General features: G+C 44.8%; 2 protein-coding genes across 2 annotated transcripts in view; both read left to right on the top strand.

Annotated features, from left to right (window-relative positions):
* LOC311203702 (uncharacterized protein) overlaps window positions 1-26881 on the top strand; it is a gene marked incomplete at its 5' end in the record, with an annotated part of 71391 nt that overhangs the window by 42805 nt on the left and 1705 nt on the right.
* LOC311203244 (protein PRRC1-like) lies at window positions 191-26465 on the top strand (the record flags this gene model as incomplete). Its single annotated transcript, XM_084277899.1, has 12 exons — window positions 191-224; window positions 2845-3231; window positions 4170-4321; window positions 7258-7264; window positions 8387-8550; window positions 9458-9561; window positions 9911-10013; window positions 16228-16348; window positions 21964-22091; window positions 23364-23487; window positions 26086-26292; window positions 26455-26465. The coding sequence occupies 12 exons, from the start codon at window positions 191-193 to the stop codon at window positions 26463-26465; spliced, it is 1542 nt and encodes a 513-aa protein (XP_084134025.1).

Here is a 26881-nt window from a genome sequence, read left to right as displayed (position 1 = left end):
GCCCAGTTCTTGAAATAAAGTTGCCCATTTTCACTGTTCACCAAGCTTCGGACAAGTCTCCTGGGAAAGGGCAAGTGCTTCCATGTTCCTCGCAGCCAAAATCCAGCCACAGTCACATAGGGCACAAAGGGGAAGAGTCACTCCAAAGGCCTGCAACCATGTCAGCTCAGAGAGGAGGTTGCTCGCAGCCATGGTGGGTTGGAGCAACCTGTCATCACCCAGAGGTGAGAAAGAAGAGCAGAGGTTTAGGATTATTTCCATGTCTCTACAGAGACGGGTGCTAGGTGGCAATTCCACCAAACTAGCCCCCTACACACAGAATTTACAACCTGTATCTCTTGTTACAGGATTAGAAAAGCCTGCCTAAATTTCCATTAATTGGTGAGTAATTAACGCATCAAGCATAGTCAAATTAGCAGGCATGCTGCTTGAAGGTGCTGGACTGGGGCGTTTACACAGGCCTTGAGCTGGGTGGGTGGTTGTGATCTCCCCCTGCCACCTGTCCCTTCCGCCCAGTTTCTGTTGCCTTCAGGCATCTCTGGATGTGCCCCAGCTGTTGCACCTGCAGCGGCAGGATGTTTCCTCTTGAGTCGCTGAGGAGAAGGGCTCTGGAGTGGGAGACCGCATTGAGGGACCCTTCCTGAAAGCGGCAAGGCTGGGCACAGAACCACGAGGGTAAAAAAAGCGAAGGGAGAAAGGTAGAGAGAGAGAGGCACCCAACTTCCCCCTCGCCCACCACAGCAAGACCCCCTGACCGCATGGTGCGGTGACTCATCGGAGGCGGAGCTAAGGGTGATGGGGGAATAATCCCTCTTGATACATCCCTTTGAGCAAGAAATCAGGAAAGCATGGCAGTAGACCTGTGTGGATGAGCAGGGAGCTCATGAGTAACCTCAAAGGGAAGCAGAAGGTCTATGAATTGTGGAAAAAGGGTCTGAGCACCTGGAAAGAATATAGGAATGTTGTGAGGGCCTGTAGGGATGCGTCTAGGAAGGCTAAAGGCCACCAGGAAATCAAACTGGCAAGGGACATAAAGGATAATAAAAAGGGTTTTTTTTAGATATGTGAATAGTAAGATGACCAGGGATAATGGGAGTCTACTGCTGAATGAGAAGGGTGTCCTGGTTATGGGGAATGCTGAGAAGGTGGAGATACTGAATGCCTTCTTTGCTGTCTTCACTTCAAAGGCCCCTCGGGACCCCCAGCACTGGAAGTAAGTAATAGAGTTTGGGAAATGAAGAGCTTCCCTCTGTTTGAGGTGGGGGTGGTCCAGGAGGGTCTCAAAAGAATTAATGCACATAAATCCATGGGCCCGGATGGGATGCATCCATGTGTCCTGAGGGAGCTGGCAGAAGTGATTGCTGAGCCGCTCTCTATCATCAGCAGTGTGCTACCCAGTAGTTATTTAAAAAAACCCCAAAACACACTTACAGTTTGTCCCTTCAAGATAAAGGTGGTGTTTTAAGGAGGAGTGATCTACTTCTTTGTAAGAAAGTCATGCGTTTGAGAAGGTGTTTTGAAAAGTGGTATTTGAAAGTGTTTACGTTGTCAATGCATTCCTGTTGCCAAAATCATTGCAAGTGTCACACAAAAAAACCTTTCCACGCTGTACATGTAAATTGGCAAAGAGAATTTCCTGAACTATGTAGAAATCTTCCAGATGAATTAGTTTGGGTGGATTTTGAGCCCATTTATTAGGAATACCAAGGTGCAACACCTTCTGATGATTTTTCCAGAAGAATTGAATGACATCAAGGAAGATGAACATTTGCTAGCTGAATTTCAAGATAAGCCTTCATATACTTGATGGCTGGGAGACGAAAACAAATAGCATGGTTTTGTAAGCACATCCAGCAACACCTTTTCATTTGGGTCTGTGTGTCTTTGTAAGGCATTTTTTCCAGGTGTGACAACCATTAAAGCCATAATCGGAATATAGAACCAGACCTCCAAATTGCTGATGTAAAATTAATGAGGCTTCTGTAGTAACATTGCTCACACTACAATATTATTAATGGTATTATATATTGTGCTAACCGTTAATAACATAACATATTGTTTTATGAATATACTATTCAAATACTAATTTTCAGTGGGAGCAGAAGAGTTTCTTGATCTTTATCTCATCCTTTTAATATTTCTGTTCTGTATGTTTTAAAATCTATGGAATATACTAGGACAGTGGCCCATGTAAGTATTTTGTAGCTATGTTGGGGGTGTGCATGTTCCATTTTTTATTGACTGGTGTGCGTGATAAAGTTTGGAAACGACCTCCTTACGGTAACTTGGCACGTCACTTGACTGTCATCAATGTTTAGGCTGAGTGCAGTTTCACATCTGAGCTGATCCAACAGCTTAGTGCTGTAAAAACCAGTGTTTTCTGTTTCTCTGGCTTAATTTTCTGTCTAAATTTGGTTTAGAGAACAAAATTGGCTTATCCAAGGATCAGCTGGGGGCCAGACTGAAACACAGAAAGCAGAGCGTTTAGGAGCCTGGGTAGCTGGGTGCCAGGGAAGAGAGGGCTGCCTGGGGCTCAGCGTGCTAGCTGGAAATTTCTGAGGCCCACTTCATCTGCTACAAAATGGGTGGTCAAATGTTGACTCGTCTTTTTAGCTGTGATAAATAGGGTCAGAGAAGAAAAGAGATTCCAGGCTACTATCTCCAGAAATTGAGAGCAATTGGTGGTGGTTGCAGACTCAAGCAGTACTAAACTTTTTTCCATTGAAAGGAGAAAAGCAGACTTGGTCAAAACTTACTTGTAAACTAGCTGAACAATTACATACCTGAATCTCTGAGATGAAGGCTCGGTGTTTCTAAAATTCCATTTGTCTTTTTTTCCCCTAGCTTTGTCCAGTCCCCTTGCTACACCAAGCCTGTCATCTTCTCCTGAGTGCTCAGCACCTCTGGCAGCTGGAGCATCTCCACTTCCTCCTCCTATGATGACTTCATCTTCTTTTCCACTTGTGCCATCTGCAACAGTTTCTACTATGGCGCCACCTCTAACTCCAGCCCGACCTCCAGTTGCCCCTTCGTCTTTTAGTACCTCTGTGTCGCAGTTCTCTACAGCTCCTTCATTAAGCTCTACTGCTGGCTCTGGTCTTCCTGCACCTCCTGCTGGTCCCCCGATTTCAGGATTTTCCATGTCTTCAACATATGATATCACCAGAGGCCACGCTGGTCGAGCACCACAGAGCCCACTGATGCCATCATTCTCTGCACCTCCCGTCACAGGTAACCTTTTGTATATAGACCTTTGTGCTTGTGAGACAGGATGAGGGGTCTCCTGGGTGGCTACTTCAGCAGTCTGCTAGAGTCCCACAAGTTCAGCTTCTTTAGTATTCTTGTGACACTTAATTACTGAGTAGCTGCGCTCGGAGGAATGGAGAATGGCCTTTGAAGTACGATCACGGTGTAGGACAAGAGTCCTCTTCCACAGAGTTCTGCTAGCACTCAGGCTCACAGAAAAGTGTTTGAGAGCAGTATTTTAAAATGTGCCCAGGAAAGCCCAGCTGACCATTTATTTCTGTGTTGCTGCTGTTCAGCTCAGAGGCAATTTCAGCCATTGTATTTCCACGGAATGGTAAGGTATCTCAGGCTGTAATCTCCTAATGGGCAAGTTTTTGTTCTGAGAAGCTCGCTATCTGTAAGAAGTTGTCCGTCACATGAGAGTAGCTTCTCTTTTCTTGCTTCTGGCTACTAAATTGCATCAGGACAGTGAAAAATACTTGCCTGCCATGCAAGCGAGTGCTGTAGTTGCTGAACTGAGGTGATTTTCTACTAGCCTAATGGAAACTTAGCTCTTCAGCTGCAGTTGAGTCAGGCTTTAACCATTGTTTGTGACATGTCTTATAAGCAGTCTGTCCAGAAAGACCTATGGAAATTTGAAGACAATAAAAAGCACCACTCTTAAGCTAACATGTCTTTGTTTAATTTTACACATCAGGTGCAGGTAGGCTCGGTTCTATGAGCAGATATTGTTGAACTCATTCACAGTAGTTGCCTCTGCTAAACTCTAACAAGCAGGATTGTTCTGGGGCCTTCAAGAAATGAAAGGAATCAGCCCAGTATTATTCTATTCTTCCTGTTCATTTTCCTGTAAAACAATTGCATGTTGCTACGGCATAAGAAATGAAACGCAGTACTTGTGTCTTGTTTTTCCCTCTTCCTAGGTGTCTTCGCAGATCCTATTACTCAGCAAGCAACTTTCTCTTCCCCTTTGGCTCCTGGAACTGGTTCTGCAATCACTTTTCCTGAGGAGCTTGAAGACCCCAGAGTAGCTACTGCCCAAGGTGGAACACCTGCTGGAGGGCTGTGGGGGTTTATAAAGCTCTGTGGTTTTGTATGTTACCTTTCAGAAGGAACTACCATTTTTTGTTGTCTCTAACAAGATACAACTTTTAAGGGCATGTTGCTCTAGGTCCTGTCTTTCCTCTGTGCTCAGTTGCAGGTGGCTGTTTTTAATAGGCGCGTTTGCTGAAACTGTGCTTCTTTCCTTTCCAGAAGAGGAATGACTACATAAATGCAGGCGTCTAGGTGCTCGTGACAGGGAGATCCTTCTACCTTAGAGGTTTTGTCACATGCCCTTAAATCATGGGAAATGTCAGAACCTCTTTGATTCTTTGTACATCCTGGGTTTTTTTATCATTTCCTAATGAACTGAATTGGTTTTTTAGGGGATGCAAGTCCTGCCTGTTCTAAACCAAACAAGTCTCCTCAGGGAGAGGCAAATAAGTGTTTCTTCCACTGAGGAGGGGTTTCTTAAGAGGTGTCTGTGGTATTTTGTAGGATTTTTCTATTCTGCTAGAGGGCACGGAGTGTATAATGCAGAACAGATAATCCTTGTGGTGCGATCTAATCGTAGAGAGGAAATAAGCAGCAACAACTGACAGCATCTCATGAGCCTGTAACCTTTTTGGAGCTGTGACATGCTACATCTGAGTAGCGTCGTGAAGGCTGTGGCAGAAAGATGCAGGGACTGTGTGTGAGCTCTGAGCTGCCTTCAGGAGCAACACTACTATCTGTACTGTGCAATTGTAAATCGGAAGGAAGAATCAAGATTGACGTCCCAGTGGGACTGGAGACTTTTGGAGGGGCTTTCAAAGCCTTTTGAAAAAGAAAATCTGGAAGAATGAGTTGTGTGTGATGTGGCATAGTGAGCCCCCCTTTACTCCAGTGACTTCCAGATTACAGACAAGGACTTGTCACCGTTTTGTTCTCTGTAACTTGCTCATCTCTCACAACCTGAACTGAAGGGTATTACTATGCTACTACCTAAACTACAGCAGAATACACAAGTAAATGAACCTTAAGACGCACATAAAAAAATCAGCCTGCAGAGTGAGAGTCTCACTGGACAACGCACCTGAGAAATCACCACGTAACTGTGACAGAATTAACACACTCTCCAGATAAACTTCAAGTGCTGTTACATTAATCTAACATTCTATGCATTACTTAATGGTTTGTCACAAATACTTACTGATATATGGAACCATGCCAGGGTCCAGCGGTGTAATCATGGTCTCCACTGAATGTTTGGGTTTATCAAGAACAGACTTCACCATGGGATTCTCAGCTACACCCTAAACATAAGCAAACAGACTTCCATATCATTTTCTCGTTTTTCCCCAAGAAACTCACAATAGCACAGTTAAAACCCAACCAAACAAAACCCAAGTATTAAGCTGCTTCGTGGTCTTCTTACCACATTTACACTTTGTAATGCCTGGTGCATCTCACTCGCCAGCACAAATGCTGCAAGACGTGACCAGGAGTGCGTGACTTTTCGGATACAGCAAAGGCCAAATATCATCACCGCCATCCTCTCACGCACCAATGCAGAAACAGGCCTGCCAGTGATGGTGGGCAACACACTTGATTTCCTCCTATTCTGGGACGGGAAGTCTTGAACATTTAACAAATACTAATTACAGCTATCATCAGACTCGGTAGCTAGACTCAAACTGTGACAACTCCAACTGAAGAGCCTCTTTTTTATGACCTTACAGACAAGAGGACCTATTTTTGAATGGCCCATTACTAACAAATATTTTTACAGCTGAAATTGAGCTGAAATTCCTCAATTTATAAGTAGATTCTAAACAACGCTGAAAAAACGCTCTATCTTCTCCAGCCAAATCCCAGGTGGAGCTGCTGACAGACCTAAAAGTTCATTAAATGTAAGCACAAACACTGACAGGGTCTTACTGGCCTATTATCTACCTTGAGGGACATCTAAAAGAATGGTGTTGGATTTCTGAAGAACAGCAGAGCAAAAAAGGTAGTTCAATCGATTTCAAGAGCAGAAACAGAGATAACTGCAGCACTGCCGTGTATGCACTTCAACAGAGAATCCAGCTTGCATTTCTGCAACAACTGACAGTTAAGCCTCACAGATTCTGTCTGATGTTTAAAAACCTGACTCTGACGTGTGCTTCCACACATCCAACACTTGACAGCTTCAGTACAACTAATGATTCCTCATTCTTCCACCTCCCTGTTTCTCTGTTTGAGGGAGTGATATGGAATTGAGTTTAAAATATGCTGTATGTGTTCTGTTGGATCTGGTGATTAAATCCCGGTGTGTAAGGTATCGCACTGAGGGTCGACAAGCCAAAAGGTAAGCGTGCTCACAACGGTGTTTACATCGCTTTTGAGGCTTTCTTCTGACTTTCAGCTGTTCTGCTTTTCTAGCCCAACAGTATTTATACTATTTTAGGAAGCTCAGCAAACTTGAAGCAGTTCCTGAAACACTTGGGAAGAACATTGAAAAGGCTAAAACAGTCTAATAAAGTCTCAACTACCAGAGGGGAGGTTGTGGGGAGGTGGGCAATGGTCTCTTCAGCCAGGTGAGAGGAGATAGGAGAAGGGGAAATGGCACAAAGCTGCGCCAGCAGAGGTTTAGATTGGATATTAGAAAGAAATGTTTACTGAAAGGGTTGATGATCTACAAAGGTCTCTTCCAGTCGTATGATTCTGTGATTCTGTGAAGTATTGCTGAGCATTGAGCCTGGAATGAAAAGCATAGTATCTCAGTTAGAGCTTTAAAATGAATAGGAAGGAGCAGCATTGTGGTAGTCACAATTTTGTGTTTTACTAAAGTACATTCATGTCACGTCTAACTGAGCTGAGATTTCTACAATTTGTCAGAGTACTGGACAGGTTTTATGGGTTGGGTTTTTGTTTGGCTGGTTTAGGTGTTTTTTCCTTGCTGTGTTTTGTTTGTTTGTTTTGTTTTGCTTTTTGCTTTTGTTGCAGCAGTCTGGTGAGCAGTCCTCCTTCTTAGTTGTGCTAGTGCTGCTCTTTGCATGTAGGTGAAGCTGGTCAGGAAACTGATGAGGCAGAGAAGAAAGCATTAACACCTTTGTGCGCTTTGTTTTTCTGAGCTGTCACTCAATTGGACCTGTGGTGTGATCCAGCTGACCACATTGCTGCACCATTGTACTAAAGCAGTGGGCAATATGTGGAATAAAACGGGATCATCTCTCATAGGGGGAAAGGGTGAATCAGCTTGGTCTCGGTAGTCTGGGGAAGACTTAAGGGGGGATCTGGTCAATACTCCTAAATATCTGAAGGGAGAATGGGGCCAGACTCTTTTCAGTGGTGCCCAGTGACAGGACACGGGGTAATGGGCACAAACTGGAACGCAGAAGGTTCTCTTCCATTCCCTACCATTCTTTGATTCTCTTGAGTGCATCCAGGCAGCTTCTGAGTATGTTTGAGGATGGAGACTTCCTCGTGGTTCTGGACAACCTGTGCCAATGCTTGGTTACCTTCATGGTTAAAAAGATCCTTCAGATGTTTGTATGGAACCTCCTTTGTTTCAGTTTGTGCCCATTGCTTCTGCTCCTGTCCATGGGCACCACCAAAAAGAGTCTGGCTTCTTCCTCTTTGCAGGCTCCCTTCAGATATGTGTACAAATCAGTGAGATCCCTCTGGCTTTATCTTCTGCAGGCTGAACGTGCCTATCTCTGTCAGTCTTTCCCCCTAAAAGAGAGATTCTAGCCCAGTGGTTCATCTAGTTCAATATTCTGTCTTCAGCAGAAGCAGCAGGAGGTGAATGTCAGGATTATTCTTCTAAATCCATGAGTTGTCATCTTAAATGAGCACTATGCTTTGTTTCAGGTGCAGAATACGCCTCAGTTCCTGTTGTCCTTTTTTCATTGATGAATCACTTAGGAAGTAAAAGTTAGGTGACTAGCTAAATTAAGTGACTTCTGCTTCAGGAAAGAACTTTTGTGCAACGTGTGAGAAAGAGAAGACCAACTGAAGCATAGTCTTAAGATGTAGAATGTATTTAAACTGGCTTGTAATGGGAATGAAGAATAGTACACGCTCATAGATATACATCTCTCTCTCTATATATACACACACCTGTGTTTTACAGAAACTGGGAGAGAACTGGACATAGTGGTTACTTCTACCAAAGAGGTGAAAGTTGCAGCCATTCGAGATGCCTTTCAAGAAGTCTTTGGAATGGCCGTTGTTACTGGAGAGGCTGCGCAGTCTAACATCGCACCCCAACCTGTGGGCTACGCTGCAGGTTTAAAAGTAAGTACTAAAGTACCTCCAGCACAGAGAAGGGCAATGGAAACGTAGGATGAGAGAGTGGTTGGGTTTGGAAATGACCTTACAAATTGTCCTCAGCAGAGGGGGCTGAAACTCTCTGCACTAGACCACACTGCTCAAAGCCACATCGAGCCTGACCTTAAGCACTTCCAGGGATGGGGCATTGACCCAGAAAAATCTGATTTTCCCTAAGGGGAATGTCAGTCTGTGGCATTGGGAGACTTCTCCTTTTCTTGTTTTTGGTGTAACTTGCCGCCTGTTCCGTTAGATCATTCTGAAGCTGCTTGTTGGAATAGCTTTTGGGGTTCTTGTGCAAACGCGGTCACAGCAGTGAAGAACATTTATGTCCGTTTTCTTCTAAAGCAGTTGATTGCCATCACATCTGGCATGCATTGTGATATGACTGTAGTTTGAAAGTGTATCAGGCATTTGTTCTTAGTCTGTCACTAGCACAGTACTTTGGGATGAAAACTAAACATGAGAAATTGAATAGGAAAAATGTAATCAGAAGTTAAGAGAGCCTTTGAGACTGGGTTGTCTCCCAACTAATTCTGTAGGTGAAAGACAGGTTGATCAACACTTGCCAAGGATCTTCCTGAACAGCTCCATTCTTACATTTAGTATGTAGGAATTCATTGTGCAGCTTTTCAAACATGAGTTTTATCATAGCTTGTGTTACTGTTTGAGATTCCTGTTTGGGAAAGGCTATGGTGCTTTTTCATGACTTTTTTGGTTTTTCTACTGTTGAATAAAAAGAGTAATTTTTTTAAATCGCTGTTTTCTGTTTAACTTGAAAATTCTGCTCCAGAGGGGTTTTTGCACTCATCTCTGAGTGTTGTATGATGTGATTGAAAGAGAATGTTGTCTAACAGATCATGTTCCCATGTAGGGAGCCCAAGAAAGAATAGACAGCTTGCGCCGGACTGGAGTAATCCATGAAAAACAGCCTGCTGTATCGGTAGAAAACTTCATTGAGGAATTGCTTCCTGACAAGTGAGAACTTGAAATATATCCCTGAGGTGGGGAGAGGGTTGTTTCTCATTGACTCAAAGGGTCTTGCTTCCAGTGCTTTAAAGAATAAAATGTCATTTATATGTAGACACATATAAAATACATGAAACAACCGGAGCCGTAGAATTTTTTACAAGGGAACACAGGCACTTCAGTTTTTTATATATACATGAACTGATACATGCAAATTTGATTTGAAAAATGCTGGGATGCCTTGATGTAAGTCATTGTTAAATTTTTAACTACAGTTGTATTAGAGGTTGTAAAACGGTCATCATTCAAGGGCTAACATGTTGCTTTTCAACAGACTCTAACTTGGCTGTCATTGCAGGTGGTTTGACATTGGATGTCTGATTATCGAGGATCCAATTCATGGAATTCATCTGGAAGCTTTTACCCAAGCAACACCAGTGCCTTTGCAATATGTTCAGCAGGCGAGTTTTCTGTTTTCTTATTAAAGTTGGATTAAGACTTAGGATTTAAGATTTAATTTATGATGTCAGCTCTTACTGGTAGTAGCTACACTTGAATTTCTTAGTTTATAAAATGAGGATCAAAAATATTTTTGAGTCATGCATTGCCTAAAAATCTTCAGGCCTTTGTAGAAAAGCAGTTCTCCCTTGGGAGTCTTCATTCTGCAGTACATGGCACTTGAGCCGCTGATTTTAATTCTTGTTAAAGAAGAAGAAATATTCCAAGAAGAAGTTAACCAAGGAAAAAATAACCTCAAAGTACTCCCTCAGAAAAGGAAGTACAGCTTTAATTATTGAATTGTTGTCATCAATCTGATTCCATGACTCACAAATGTTTAGATAGATAAGAATCCTCACTCTTCCTTAGGTGCAGAAGGAGGTCTTGTAGCTCAAGTAATGCACTAAGCAAGTGCACCTAGGAGGTGCAGTAAGCACTCTTACCCGTCCAAAGGCTCATTTTCCTTTCTTTAGCTTACTTCCCAGATGTGTTTGAATGTCATCTAATGCCAACAAAATGGCATCACCAGTGAGGTGTCTGTGTGAGCACGTTAGCAATTGAGCAAAGTATCTGGCACGTCATTTAGGAACAAGTGTCTATTTTGAGATCTTGCCACTCAGTCTTTAATAAAGCTCATAGAGCCTTCATATTTATGTTGTTAACCACCAGCAAACAGACAGCATGCAGTACAACTGCAAGCCTTTTAACTTGCATTAGATCAAATTCTACTCTCCTGTAGAAAGAGAACTGTGCTTGTATATACTTCAACAGAAAAACACTGCTTGCTTTCATACTTTTCAGAGTTAAATTTTCCTGGTGTTGCTGGTACATTTTTCAGTTGAGTTGTGCATGGTGTGGCAGTGAGTCATTGGGCAGCAGTTGTTACCCTTATTCCCATTATGCCTGTCTCTTCCAGAATCAGAGTGGGTTTTTCTTGAATGCAAGATATTTAGGCTTCTATAAAACCAGTCCAAAACCAAGTTCTTATGCAAAAACTACTCACAGAATCATACAATATCCTGAGTTGGAAGGGACCCATGAAGATCATCAACTCCAAGTCCTGGCTCCACACAGGGCCAGCCAGGTCAGAGCACGTCACTGAATGGTCAGAATTCGCTAGGAGTTTACTGCAGTCATGGGCCTCCAACTTGAGGCATCTGGAGTCCCAAAGCCCATCGACTCTGTTGAAGACAGAGGCAGTGAAGGTGTTAAACTCCTTTTCTTTCTCTGTGTCCCTGTTAGTAATGTGACCGTTCTCATCTAGCAACAGACCAATGTTCTCTCTGGTCCTCCTCTTGTTGTTACTGTATTTGAAGACCCCAGACTGTCTACCACAGTATTGTCCAGCCTCGGCTCTCTCTAAGCTTTGGCCACACACATTTTCTCCCTGCAAAGGTGAAGAGTGTCCCCGTAATCCCCGCACATTTCCTGATCTTGCTTCCACTTTCTTTTTCTGCTGAGCTCTAGAGGAACGTCCCTGCTCAGCCTCCTGCCCCACCTGCTTGATTTCTAATGTTTTGGAGTTGCCTATTCCTGTGCTTTTAGGAGGTGGTACTTAAAAAGTGGCCAGCATTGATGGACTTTCAAAAGCAGTTTCCCAGGGGACCTTACCAGCTACTTTCCTGAGCAGTCCAAAATCTGCTCTCCCTGTATCTAGTGTTGAAGTTTTGGAGGCAGTTTCCCTTCTTTCAACAAAGATTTTGAATTCCACTACTCTGTGGCCAAGAAGTCCACCTACTTCTACTTCCCCCCAAGTCCTTCTTTGTGGATGAGCAAGAGATCTAGGAGGGCACCTTTCTTCGTTGGCTCCCTCAATACCTGAACAAGGAAGTTACCATCCAGTTGCTTTCGGACTCTCCTGGACCTGTTTGTATTAGCTGTGGTGGTGTTCCCAGCTAACATCTGGCCAGTTGAAACCCCCGTAAGGACACGGACAGGGGATCTAGAGGTGGCTCTTAGTCCCTTGAAGAATAACTCATCAATGTTGTTGTTGTTCTGGCTGGGCAGTCCACAGTAGACTCCCACCCCTGACTCTGACACGCTTTTCCCGCTAGCCTGGTTTTATTCCCTTCCCCCTTCAGACCTAGTTTAAAGCCCACTCCACAAGCCCTGCCAACTGCTGGGCTAGGATCCTTGTTCCCCTTTGGGACAGGTGGACCCCATCTGCCGCCAGGAATCCCAGTGCCAAATAAACCATCCCATGATCAAAAACCCCCTGGTGTGAAAAGAGCTAATCACACGCAGAGTCGAGGTGTTCATTTCAGTTCTGGTCAGAACAGGGTGCCAGGCCTAAAACACCAGCACGTACACCCAGTACATCAAGCGTGCCTTTTTTATTACAGTCAGATGTAGCCGATCGGTGGTGTGAAACTTCCTCACCCACCTTTCATTCACCATCACCATAAAGACGTGTTTTTCCTCATGGTTCAGAGACTTGGTGAGGCCTTGTAATTAGCACCCGCATGATTCACAAAGCGGGGTACAACTCGGCATTAAAATCAGTACAGGGGAGTTAAGGAGACGTCGTTTCTTGATGCTATTGCAAGGCTAGATTTGTGTTATATGCACTTACAAAAGGGGCAGAATACTTTGCAGGGTCCTCTTCTTCTAAATTCTTGGTCCATGAAGAGATGCCATCCTGGTTACTGTAATCTCAGAAGGTACCGTGAAGGGTACGTGAAGTGTCATGTACTTTGCACTCTGAACCCTTAACTTTTCCTACATCGGTAACAATTTCTACATGATCGGAGTTAACTTGGGAGAATCGACTTTAAATTCCCGTTTTGCCTAAAACCTTTTGGCTGAGACAACACTGTCCTCACCAGGAAGACAGTGTTTCAGAAGGTCATGAAGGTGATGTTTAAAAAGTAAGTGGAGTTGCAGTGCTGGAATTCCAGATGGTCATTTGGAGACAATCCATTCACAGCTGATTTGTATAACTTCACTGGGAAACATTTGTAGGGGGTTATTAGCTCTATTATTACGCTGCACCTTTGAAGTAATGGGGATTTTATTGCTCCCCTCAGGGCAGAGTTGCAAATACCTCGACACTTGGATACGAGTAAGGGATTGAGGCCAGTACTGCGGAGGCATGATATGAACACATATACCCCTTTGACCTCAGTCAGAAGGCTCTTGTGACTTCTATTACATTTTGCCGTGCCTTGTGTCAAACATAGTGTGTTTGGAAAACACAGTTAGAAAAGGTTCTCATCAGAGACTGCTGAGCGTGATTGCCAGAGGACTGCCAGGCCCTGAGCATCTACAGGGGCACAGAAATCTGCTGGCTGTTCACGCTATTGCTAAGTGGAGAATCCAGTTTACTTCTAAAAGTTACAAATTCTGACATAAAGTACTTGAAACATGAATTTCTATAAATCACTGCTCCACTTCAGAGGCTTTTTAGAGCCGTATAGAGATTGCTCATAAACTCGATTTCCCTGGAATGTCCCAAAGCTGTATTTGATGGGAACTAACCCACTTTTTTCTTTGTTTTTCTCATATGTGCCAAGAGGAGTGTCCAGTGGGGACGTACGGGGTGCAATGTGCTGAGCCCTGCAAGTGTATGAATGGTGGGAAATGCTACCATATTGGTGGTGCCTGTCTCTGTGAAGCAGGATACACTGGAGAGCAGTGTGAAACAAGGCTTTGTCCTGAAGGAATTTATGGTCTCAAGTGTGATAAAAGATGTCCCTGGCACAGGCCCACTACCTGGAGGTAGGCTTTACACCCTTGAACCTGTTCTTCTGTAGAGAAGATAGAAATCTGAAAAGAAAGATTTCCTGATTTTTCTAGTACTTTCATGCAATCTGAAGCAGCGAAGGACTTGTGAGAGAATCTGGTATTCCCTAACTGGATCAGGAAACTCTCAGCCCAAAAGAGCTTCTGAATTACAGTGCTTGCAGCTATATGTGATCTTAATATTCATTGCTGTATTTATTTGGTTGCTTACCCGCCAAATAAATATTATGACAAAGTGGGACCTTTGTCTCTGTTTACCAGGTGGGTAGATCATTACATTGCTCACTGTGTGTAGGCAGGATAGATCATATATCCCTTGCACGTTCTGGTGTGCTGTAAGTGCAAAATAACTGAAATCAATAGATGTGGTCAGTTGATGGCAGCTCCAGCCAATCCTCATGCTTGTCAGCCTCTATGCTTTGTGAAGGGTTAGATATAGGTATACCTGGGAGGTTCTATTATTTTCCAGGGGTCCAGAGAGCACCAGCAGGTAACAAGCCTCTTATGCAAAGAGTTTTTTCAGAAATGGTTCTTGTCCATTGCCTCTTTTGGTAGATATGCAAGGATTTGAGCTGGAGTGTGTATTGAACCCAGCCCTCTGTTCTCTGTGACCAGGTGAAAGTATCCATTTTTCCCTTGGTACTCAACAGTCAAGAGAAAACAGAGAGTGAGCACTGGCTGGCTGAGACTAAGGCCATATAAACCCCGTTTCCTCAGTGGGGTACAGCAACAGCGCTGTGACCTGGTATGAGCAGATCCATACGTCCCTGCCACTTCCCATCACAGGTTGGGGGGTTTACAGAAACTTGTCATTCTGAAGATGCAGTTTGCAGGAAGAAGCGAAAAAGGCCTCTGTCTGCCTTTGTCAACATTAGCGCCTTGTTTTGTACAGGAATGTACAAAATGTAGGAATTGCAGCATTTCAGGCTGGTTTTGGCATGTCTTTACTCACGTGACACCTGGTGTAAAAAGAGCACACTGTAGCTACGTACTTTTCTAGAAGGGTTTTTCTTTTGTCTTGTAAGCTCTTTCTGGTGATCTTCCACCCCTGCTTCACATTTGTAAATAAGACTGTGGGAGGTCATTCTGCATCACCAACTAATATGGTATAGTTAGGCTGGGATTAGGGTTTTTTCAGGACACGTTCTGGTGGCATTTCTTTTGTCTCTTGCTTTCTCTGAGGGATATGTGCATACATATATATATCGGCTCCCATTCTTAATGTATAAATCTTACTGCCAATTAGTCTGACTTCATGAAAACCCATCAAAATCCTTCAAAAGTATTACAGCTTCCTACACCTATTTACAGGACAGTGATGACTGTCTTAAAATGCCAGTACTAGTAGTTTTATAAATACGTTCTAATTTAGATCTCAAGAACTGTTCAGTTGTAGATTGTCATTTTTAGTCCTGAATTACTTATCCTTCCATCCCCTCCTGGCAGCTGTCACCCTGTGTCTGGGGAATGCTCCTGCAAGCCTGGCTGGTCGGGGCTCTACTGCAACGAGACGTGTTCTCCAGGATTCTATGGCGAGTCATGTCAGCAGATCCGCAGCTGCCAAAATGGTGCTGACTGCAATAGTGTGACTGGAAAATGCACCTGTGGCCCTGGATTTGAGGTAAATAAGTCTCTCTTTCGCAGTACATTTTCAACTCCATTGGCTTTAGTTGAGTGCCAAGTTCTTCATGGTGCCCGAGTGTCCTTTCTCCACCACAGGAAAAGAAAGGTAACGGTATTTAGGTACATAAATAATACTGGGCGTTGTCTAAGATTCTGAGGCAAATCTGGGATTGGTTCTCAGCACTGAAGTGAAGGCATTTCAGGAAAGAAAAGATAGTGACTTTGTAAGACAGTGATAAGTAGGAGGATGTGCTTGTGAGGTGTAAATAAAGGGAGGAATGATGGTTTCAATCATTATCTTGCTGCAGAAGCTCCTGATGTTCCATTCAGAGAAAATCTAGAGCAAGACACTTGTTTTTGCGGTTCAGGATGGATTATTCTGCAGCTTTTACATGCATTTGCGGTTACCTGTGCTTTGGATATTTACAGGGTGACTGTTGTAGGAACAACAACTGTGAAAACTTCAGTCAAATTAATTCCTAAAAATACTGTAGACATCCACGTTCCATGAACCTGCTGTCTTACCGAGATTTGGTTTCGTGAAGGGCTTCCTTATTACTTAAGATACTGTCCATTGATCTAACCAAGTGGTGTTTGCTGTGTGACCTGAGCTCTCCCAACAACTAACAGGAAAGTAATGCTTACTGTGGACTTAAAGAGCATGAAGGAGTCCCTCGCCATGAAATTTCAGATACCTTAGTGACAGCCTGGAACAGGCATGTTCTCTGGCTTTTGTAGCACCTGAGTCAGTCTACAGAATGTACTGGTTCTATTGTCTGAATAGTTTTTAGACTCTGTTTTTGTGTCATTCAGGGTGCTGCTTGTGGTACTGCCTGTCTTCTGGGGACGTATGGAATAAACTGTTCATCTGTATGCAACTGCAAAAACGAAGCCATCTGTTCACCAGTAGATGTTTCTTGTGCCTGCAAAGCAGGTAAGCATCCCTTCAGATTAATTTCCTTTTTCCCTAATCATAAAATGAATTTGAGTTTTGGAAGTAGAGAAGAAGAAAGAAACTTAATAAAAAGCAGACCACGCTGAAGGCCATATCACCAGCTGATTTATGCTTCTGCTGCTCTGGGAGGTGAAAACTAGGAAACCATCTGCCCCAAGAAGAGTGCACATGCCTCATGTTTGTGTTCTCAGTGGGCTGGAGGCTGCTGCGGCTTAGTGAATTACTGGTGTTTACCCTGAGGTGTGCCACCACTTCTCTCTTGGTGGCAGTGCTGTCATCTGCTGGATGTACCACAGGCATGCCTGCCATGTGTCTGACAGCAGCCTGCCTAGTCGAAATGCATAGGCGGGTTTCCCTCAGCCTGGGTGTGCATGACCTCTGGCTGCAACCCTTGCCCCTCTCAGCCACACAGAGGCACCGATTTCTTCCTGTCATTTTAGCACTGATGTTAGTATCTACTGGCAATTTATTCTATTTGAATGCTCTTTTCCTCACCAGCTCTCTGAGAAAACCTTGCCTAAGACCCTTCCAAGCCTTTGCGCGCTGTTCCCTGCTTCTGTGAGAAACTTTCTAGGTCTCCCAGTATTCGTGTGACTAGACTGACGCTCCTTGACCTCCCTGCCTGGCTCTCACCTCCCAGCAGTAATTCTGATGGACATTGTACCCCCTCAGAAACTGCACGTGCCTGCCCACCACTGTCAGGGACTGATTTTTGCCTGAAATGACCCCTAAATGTGAAGTTCTCTATCCAGGGCACGAGGCGGCTTCGTTTCAATCCATGTGTTTTGCACAGTCTATTGATTAGGCTCAGTGTAGAATTACTTTTCCCTTGGCTTGCTGTAAACAAGGTACAAAATTAGAACCTTGGCTTGTGTCACTGCTGATGGTCACGTCAGACTGTCTCCTGCCGTTTCTATTGTATCAGATGGTCACATTTTTAAAAATCTATTTCCATTTCTCTGCCTCCAGCGTGCAGTCTGCAAATCATTGCTACCCAGCATAATCAGCAGTGAAGGGTGCATTTTAGACCCATTTCCCATTACAGTCTTTTTTGCATCTGGAGGGAAGTACAGCAATGATCTAGAAGGTCTTCCATGTATCCTTGGAGAAATGCAACTTAGGCACTGCTGCTATGTTTCCTTCTGTTTTGTGTCTAGGATTTTAGTTTCTAAACTGTATTGCAGAACTCCATCTGTTCAGTACTGGCGGAAGAGTGATGAAAGCAGCAGCTTGAATGTAGGGAATACAGTCCTTGCTTTTTCAACCCATGCCTTAAACCTTCAGTATCCTCTGGTGCTTGGTAGTGTAATTTCAAGGTGTCTGTGTTTTCCTTGCCAATCTGCCCTGAATTGCTATTGCACGGTGGCACCCATCTGCAAATGTGTGCTGTGCAGAGATGTCAGGAGGTGCCCTTCACCACCCTTGTTCCAACGTGGACGAGTCCTCGTCTGAAACTGCTGCTACTAGCTTGTAGCTAGTGGTACCCTGGGATTGCACATCTCCGAAAGATGCTGCCTGATAGGCAGAGTGAAACACGTCCGCAGAGAGGAATGGGGGAAAACTTGGATTAATTTGTCACTTGAAATTCTTCTTTTTGGCAGGTTGGCATGGTGTAGATTGCTCAATAAATTGTCCCAGAAGTACCTGGGGGCTTGGCTGTAACTTAACTTGCCAGTGCCTTAACGGAGGGGCTTGCAAAGCTCTGGATGGAACCTGTACCTGTGCTCCAGGCTGGAGAGGAGAAAAATGTGAATTCCCTTGCCAGGTAGTTTCATAATTTCACCAGATTTTGCACTGAATTTTGTCGGGGGGATAAGTCTCCAAGGAGGACTGCTCCTGGTAGCCCATACACAACTGGGTTGAAGATTGGTGACACATGACGACAAATCTTTGGGAAGAACTCTGCAGTGCAACACACTGAAGTGCAGAAAACACACAGTTAAGATGCACAGATGAAAAACTCTTCCTGCTTCCATGCTTTAAAGTTGAGCCTCAGACTTTTCTCCAGCTCCTTTAGAATTTGTTGAAAAACACAGACCCAAATTTTTCCCCGTTGGCATCAAATGCTCTCCAGAGTGCTTCTGTTAAAGCAGAAAAAACTGTGAGAGGAAAGAATGTGCCAGAAATAGATACTTAACATCAAACAACCTAGTTTTGATTACATTATCTTCTATCTCTGGTACAATATGAACGGAGAAGTTGCCTTCATTCTTAGTCAGCTGTGAGAAGGCACTGCGAAGAGTGCAGTGACAGACAGGTCTTTGCCTTCCTCTTGGGGCTCTGATGCTGTCACCCCGACATTGAGAAGTGCAAAGTTAGAAATCATTGCACTGCCATAACATTGCCTCATCAGGTCTGCTGCACCTTGCAATTTGTGCTTGGGGAGAGCAATCAAAATATCTAATTTCAAAGGTTTTAAAATGGTAAAAGTCAAAACTGATTTGTTTTATTCCATAACTGTTTTTTATTACATTTTGTAGTCAAAACATGAACTCTTTCTCTGAAAAACTGGCTCCATCTTTTCCAGTGATAGTGTTTGGTTTTCTGGGAAATTCTTAGAAACTCCAGTTTTTAAATAAATTCTCTGCTCTACAGGAGGACTGTGTGGGGCTGGAAGGAGACAGGGGCCAGTTCTGTGGCTGTTTTGTTCCATCTGTGATTCACAGGTATGGAAATGTTGTTGAGTGTGGGATCCACAGGCAAACTGGGAGTAGGAGAGTAGATGGGTCAATCTGAAACCTTGCGCGCCTTCACAGAACCATTCCTCAGGAAGTGGTGAAGAGCTGTAAATATGCAGGGCTGTGCTGGCAGCTCTGGTACGTAAAGCCTTGCGTGCAGGAACCCAGAAAGCTTGGCTCTGGCAGCCAAAAAGAGGATCAGTTGTGCAGAAGCTGTGCTTCCACTTAGGTTTTTCAAACTTGAGAACTCAAGTGTCTCTGCACATATTTTGTTCTGCATGAAAATTGTTGCACTTTTCTGCAAGGTTTCTCTGGCATTTTCCTTGTGGTTTTAGGAAGTATTTGTATTTGGTTATCCATTAGAATTTGTGTTTGGCACTGTTGTCTATGGAGAGCAAGGTAATTTGAAAACATGATGAAACTCTGCAGAAAGGCATGCTATCACAAACCTTTTATCTCCAGGAAGGGATTTGAGTTCTCACCTAAATGTCTATGTAAGTGTTGGGAAAACTCTTCCAGCTTCCATAAGATGGAGTTGACACTCTTAAGTATGCCCCTCTCAGAGGGTTCTGGAGTTTTGTGTCTCCGTGCGATACTGTAGCGTTGCAAGCTTCAGCTTTCCTGTTTGTATTCAAGGGTCAGTAGTCTCTGTGGACTCTCTCCACAGGAGTCCTCACAGAAAGAGAGGGAGGCTGCCACAGCCAGCACTCACCTAACTGAGCCCAGAGTGTTCTTGGCCTTATTGTCGTCCCAAAAGCCGCAGTGCGACCTCCCCTCAGTCACTCAGATACCGCTGGGAAATGGCAAGGCTGCAAAAATAATAAAAGTAATTGGAGTGAATGATGAGAAAATAGTAGTATTGTCATTGTGCCATCGATGAGTAGTTTGTGAGACACTAGGGCAGACAAATCACCAGAGACCAAAAGTATGGTAACGAATGAAGCCAGGTTAAAGTAGGTAGATTCTATGATTTGAAAGTCCGTAGTAAAAGTGTAGCATCTTTTTGTAACAGGTTCTAAAAATGAGCTGGCCGGTGTGATAGAACTATCCTGGGTGGAGATGACGACTTCAGGCGTAGCACAGACCTTGACTGCGTGACCTCAGGTATTGGAAAGGAGACACTGCTTTTAGCTTCAGTGAAATCTTTATCTTTGGAAAAGAAAAAGATTTTGCTGGAAAGAGACTTTGTGCTTGATTCTAGAAAAAATGGAATATCTGTCCCGGGATGATGTCATCACAGCAGCGTGTGTAACGGACTAGTTTCAACACGTTGGTGATGTCAGGACACACTGTATGACATAAAGAGCATAGTTTGCTTTCTGTTCGGTGTCTGGAAATATCCTCCTCCCACGCTTCACACGTCAGAGCAATACTCCTGAGCAATACTTTCATAACACGGTCTCAAATAGCTGCTCTATAAAGTTACACTGCAGAGATAGCATCAGAAGGTAGGATTAAGAAAGGTGTTGTGGAACATATGTATATGCATAATAAGTGGAGCAGCAGGCAAAGGGTTTGTGACAATAGAGGAAGGAACTAAATTCAACAAAGTATGTTAGAATAGCTTGGGTTTTTTTTCTTTTAGGTTTGTTAAAGTAACCATCAGACTTGGTATTTTTTGGTGTTTAGTATTACCTACCAAAACAGCGAGGATCTCTAGGGAGATCGAGCCATGTAACTCGTATCGAGTGTATAATTAAAAGACTGAATCTTGAATGAAATTAAAATACGGGAAAGGTTCCAAGTTAAGTTCTGTGAGTGCTAATTGTGCATTGTGCTAATTGTGCTGCTGTGCAACAGCTATTTCTCTTGATGTGTTACCTAATATTCTAATTTATCAGGAAAAAAATACCAGAAGGGATTAGAGCAGCAAAGGAGGAGATTTTATGGAACGGCCTCTCCCTGTCTGTCCTCCTCGCCCCCCCCTTTTTTTTTCCTCCTTTTTTAAAAGAAACTTGTGCCTTTCGCGTCATATGACGTGACACCAGCCAGATGTCTGGCTCCGCTCATACGACTGCATGGGTTTTGAAGCACGGGGCTCTGAGTAGCCTGGGAGACCTGACAGTCTGGTGGAGAAGGACAATTGGTTGCTGTTTTGCCTGTTTCTTCATTGTCTTTTACCCTTTTCTTCTTTTTCGGTTTTCGTTCCTTCCTAATTTCACGGCCTCAGTGGCAGGCCCAGTACAAGTAAAGCCAAATCCCAAGTAGAGACAATTCCCTTCTCCTTTTCCCTCTTCCCTTCTCATAGTCCCCCAGATACACAGAGATCCTCTCGAAGCAAATCTTGTCCGTAGGGGTCTGCCACTGGTGACACATTGCCATCTGCTGGCCATGGACAGACAGAGTTTAGGGCTAGGAACAAAGGGTAGCGTCCGTGGTGCTGCAGATCTGTAATCCCGATACAGTTAAGAAGCTCCATCTGAAGGCTCGAGTCTGAAACAAGTGAAGGCAAAGAGCAAACCTGGGAGTGACGCAACGGGTACGTGAAACTTCAGGCACTGCTGTCTTCTGCCCACAGCTGTTAAGGCAGGCAGCAGGTGAAGAAGGTGGCAGAAAGAGTTTTCAGAGCCAAGAAAGAGCTGTCAGCAAAGGTGGGGGTGCTCTTGAGGCACTAGAGAGTGTTGCTATGAACTTGGTGGTTAAAATTCTCTGTAATTGGGACAGTGACTGCAGAGGCAAAAGAGAGCAAGGAACCTCAGGAGAGAAGTAAGTTAGCAAGTAACATGCTCTTGCTTCAAGTGACCTGTCAGTTCCTGCTCTGTGTCCCTAAATCCGTCAAATGAATGGCAATTTCCTAGGTAGCTCTTTCCAGAAACTCTCCCATTAGGTTTTGGAATGAGTGCAGAGCTGTCAAAAACTTCTCCTCAGAAAGAAATGCCATGCTATTGATAGTTGTTGATTTTATTTTCTTTTCAGAAGCCATCCCTCACAGTACCGGTGGAAATTCCAACAGTCGCTATTTCTCTAACCCCAGTTATCATACTCTGACTCAGTGCGCTACCGCACCTCATGTCAACAACATGGACAGACTGACCCTGGCAAAGGTAGAGCATCAAAATCTCAGTGCTCCTCTGTCAATTAGCTTCTAGTTTATTTCATTTGGTTCCATCATGTTTCAGGTTTGGTTTCTTTTTGTGGTGGGTTGACCCTGGCTGGAGGTCTGGTGCCCAGCAAAGCCGCTCTATAACTCCCCTCCACAGCTGGACAGGGGAGAGAAGATATAACCAAAAGCTTATGAGTTGAGATAAGAGCAGGGAGAGATCATTCCGCAGGTAACATCATGGGCAAAGCATCTAATTTCCTACCAAATCAAAAGAGAGTGAGATAATGAGGTATAAAACCAAATCTTCAAACACCTCCCCTCACCCCTCCCTTCTTCCTGGCCTCAACTTTATTCACAAATTCTCTGCCACCTACCCCCGAACGGCACAGGACGGGGGCAGAATGGGGATTGTGGCCAGTTAATCACACATTGTCTTTGCCGCTCCTTCCTCTTCAGGCAGAGGACTCCTCACATGCTTCCCCCGCTCCAGTGTGGGGTCTTTCCCACATCAGACAATCCTCCATGAACTTCTCCAACATGAATCCTTACCATGGGGGCTACAGCTCTTCACCAACTGCCCCGGTGTGGCTTACATGTGGCTCAGACCTCCAGGGACAGACTGCTCCAGCCTGCTTCCCCACAGAGCCACAGCTTGCCCCAGGCAAACCTGCTGCGGTGTGGGCTCCTCTGTCCACGGGCTGCAGGTCCTGCCAGGAGCTTGCTCTAATGCAGGCTTCCCATGAGGTCACTGCCTCCTTCAGGTGTGTCCACCCGCTCCAGCATGGAGCTGCAGCTGGGATCTCTACTCGGCATCTTCCTCCTGGGCTGCAGCAGGACTGCCTGCTTCACCATGGTCTTCTCCATGGGCTGCTGGGGAGTCTCCCCTCTGGTGCCTGGAGCGCTTCCTCCCCCTCCTTCTTCCCTGGCCTTGGTGTCTGCAGAGTTTCTTCATCTTCTCACTCCCTTCTCTGGCAGCAAGAAGTGTCTGCCTGTGGGTTTTTTTCCTTCTGAAACATCCTATCACAGAGGTGCTGCCACCATCGCTGATGGGCTCGTCACTGGCCAGCGGTGGGTCCATCCTTGAGCCGTCGGGTATTTACTCTGTCAGACGTAGGGGAAGCTTCTAGGAGCTTCTTGCAGAAGCCACCCCTGGCCCCCCACCGCTACCAAAACCTGGCCACGCAAACCCAAACCACTTTGCCTGATTAGCACCTGGAAATCCTGTAACTTCCCATCAGTTTCAGTTTCTGTTATCTGTCTTCCTTTGAATTAGGCCAAAACCAATCAGCTGTTTGTGAACCTTAAAAACGTGGAACCTGGAAAACGAGGAACTGTCATGGACTACGCGGGAACATTGCCTGCAGACTGGAAACATGGTGGCTACCTCAACGAGCTTGGTAAGAAGGAAGAAGGAGGAGGAGGAGAGGGTGAATGGTATTTACTGTGTTTGGGATAGAGAGGGAAGCAGGGAATTTTTCCTGGTTCTCCGCTCAGGGTAATGCCAAGGTGGTCTGGCTGTGCGTGAGGTTCAGGGTTATGGGTTCGACCTTTCTTCAAGGAGACAAAAAAGTGACTCCTTGTGAGGAGCGGTGAATCCACCTGATGCCCAGTGCAGACATGATATGCAAATCTCTCATCATATTGTCATACAACTATTTTCATACTAATTACTTTCATAAATCAATGGGTGTTGTAAATAAGGATCTGCTTTGGCAAAATTACTTTGATTAAATAGGTGTGGGGTTGGGTGAATCCTTTTCTCTAATCCCCACCACACAGAATCAAGGCTTTTTGAAGTAGTTTCTCATCATCTGGGCTGCTGCAGATGTAAATTGTAGCAGCATCTTCCCAGCTAAGCCTCCTGTCTGCTAAAACGCAGCACATTGTCCGTCAAAAGAAAATTCCTGAGAAGGGGTGAGAATTTCTGTATCCTATTGACACTTCATCCTTTCCCAATCTCAAGCATCCCAAAGGCTGGATCACACTCCTCATGTCTCTGCCCAGTGAAAGCCTTAGAAGGGACTCTGAGTGCCATTAATCTTTAGATGATTTAATTACCTTCATTTCTAGTCCTTCTCACTGTCAGGTTCTGGGGATCAGGTGCAGCACCAGAAGCAGTCTGCAGCAGGATTTTTCCCTGCCCATCCCCAGCCTTGGTCTAACAACAGCTCCGCCCGAGACCCGGGGTTTTTAAGAAAACAGTTTAACGCTCAGAGTTCAGCTTTACATTTTCTTAGAGCAGACGTACCAGCACTTGGGACTTCTGAGAGATCCCGGCTGTGGCTACCCCACTGCATGGGGAGATTCTGGAAGACTGGAGGAATGCTGATGTTATGCCTGGTTTCTAGAAGGTGCAGTGGGATTGCTTGGGTAGTTCTAGGCTTGTGACCTGGGTGTCAGGCTTGGCAAAAACAGCAGGACAGCTGACATGAGACCTAGTAAATAAAGATGGAGTAGGAATAAATTTAGTTGGTTTAGGTCTTCTCAAATAACCTAATTTTGTTCTTGGAAACTGTGTATTTTGTTTAGAGAGAGACTGTCTAGAGAAAGTTCCTTTAGACTTCTGTAATGCTTGTAACAGAGTACCATGATGCAATCTTGGTTGCAGTGACCATGAAATGTTGGAGTTCTAGATCCTCAGGGAAGTAAGGAGGGTGCACAGCAAGCTCACTACCCTGGACTGCAGCAGAGCATACTTCGGCCTCTTCAGGGACCTGCTCAGTAGAGTACCATGGAACGAAGCCCTGGAAGGACCAGGGGCCCAGGACAGCTGGTTAGTATTCAAGGACTGCCTCTTTCAAGCTCTGGAGAGATGCAGCCCAACAAATGCACCAGGAGACCTGCCTGGATGAACAAGGCGCTCCTGGGCAAACTCAGACAGGGAAAGGAAGCCTACAGAGGGTAGAAGCATGGGCAGGTAGTCTAGGGGGAATAACGAGAAACTGTTCCAACAGCCAGGGACCAGGTTAAGAAAGCTAAAGTGCTGACAGAATTAAATCTGGCCTGAGACATCAAGGGCAACATCAAAAGCTTCTATAGCTCCGTCAGTGACAAAATGAGGGTGAGAGGAAAAATTGGCCTTGTCTCCAGAAGGAAACAGGAGATGCAGTTACCCAGGATCTGGAGAAGGCTGAGGTACTTCATGACTTTTTGCCTCAGTCTTTTCTGGCAAGTGCTCAAGCCACAGTGCCCAAGGCACAGAAAGTGAAAGCACGTGAAGTACAGTGTCCAGCTCTGAGCTCCCCAGTAAAAGACACTGAGCTGCTGAAGTGAGGCCAGGGGAGGGCTACAAAGGTCACCGCAGGGCTGGAGCACCTCTCCTACAAAGACAGGCTGAGAGAGTTGTGCTTGTTCCGCCTTGAGAAGAGAAGGCTCTGGATATTCTGTAGCAGCCTTTCACTACCTAACAGGGAGGGGGCTACCAGAAATCTGGAGAGGGGCTGTTTACAAGGGCATATAGTGAAAGGACAAAATGTAATGGCCTTAACCTGAAAGAGGTTAGATTTAGATCAGGTGTTAGGATGGAATTTTTCTCTGTTGGGGTGGTGAGGCCCCGTCACAGGCTGCCCAGAGAAGCGGTGGCTGCCCCCTCCCTGGCATTGTTCAGGGCCAGGCTGGATGGGGCTTTGGGCAACCTGGTCTAGTGGAGGGTGTCTCTGCCCACGGCAGGGCGCTGGAACTAGATGTGCTTTGAGGTCCCTTCCAACCCCAACCACTCTGGGATTATCTGTATTGAATGCCAGCTACTATTCTAACCAGAATTGACAGTTCTCAGACTGCAACAGGAATTTGCTGATGACAAGACCAAGGGCCATAAACAAGAATAGCAGTAGAAGTGGATTCATTAAGGACTGTCTAACCATTTGGAAGTGCTATGACTGGTTTCTATTTAAATATTTGATGGGGAGCGAGTTGTTAGAACTCAACACCCTGTGTAGCATTGATGTCCATACTACTAGCATGCTTGAGAGAAACACGTGTTTTTCTTGTTGCAGATCTAGTGAAGAACTCCCAATATAATTTAAGTAATTGCTCGTTAAGTAGTTCTGAGAACCCCTACGCTACTATAAAAGACCCACCAGCTCTTGTCCCCAGAAGTTCAGAATGCGGCTATGTGGAAATGAAGTCCCCGGCACGCGGGGACTCCCCGTATGCTGAGATCGCTGGCTCTGCTTCAGCCAATAGGAACGTTTATGAAGTTGGTAAGTGCAAAATGTACTTCTCGATGTTGAAGGTTAAGAACAAAGAGCACAGGACTTTTTCCTTTGAGCCAGGTTAATCAAAACACATTAAAAAATCAGTTAAAAAAGCGATACGTTCAGGTTCTGTTTTCTGCTCCACCCATCTCACAACGTCTTTTCCAGGGAAGTGGTAGAGATCACAAGGACAGAGCTTTAAATACCTTCAGCTCTGATCTCTAACCTAGAGAGAGCGCTCAATTTCCCTGGTTTGAAGGCCTGTCTTTAAACAACAGCGTAAGCTAAGCATTTGATCGCACTCTATTTTAGGCTGTTGTGGTGGTTGCACCTTGACTGGAGGCCGGGTTCCTAGCAAAGACACTCTTCTCACTCCCCTTTTCAGCTGGGGGAGAAAATACCTCTTGAGAGGCTTAGGAGTGGAGATAAGGACAGGGAGAGATCATTCCGCAATCAGCGTCACAGGCAGAACAGACTCAACAGGGAATTGAAAAAACCCATCTTACCACACTCACATGCACAGAAACCAGGGTAGAATAATGAGAAGTGCAACCAAATCCTAAAAGGCCTGTCCCTGCCTCTCCCTTCTTCAAAG

This window comes from Gallinula chloropus (assembly GCF_964237585.1).
Source record: "Gallinula chloropus genome assembly, chromosome: Z".
In the NCBI taxonomy this organism is placed as follows: Eukaryota; Metazoa; Chordata; class Aves; order Gruiformes; family Rallidae; genus Gallinula; species Gallinula chloropus.
Note: the sequence above shows the minus strand (reverse complement) of the source record. Positions and strands in the feature narration are given on the sequence as shown.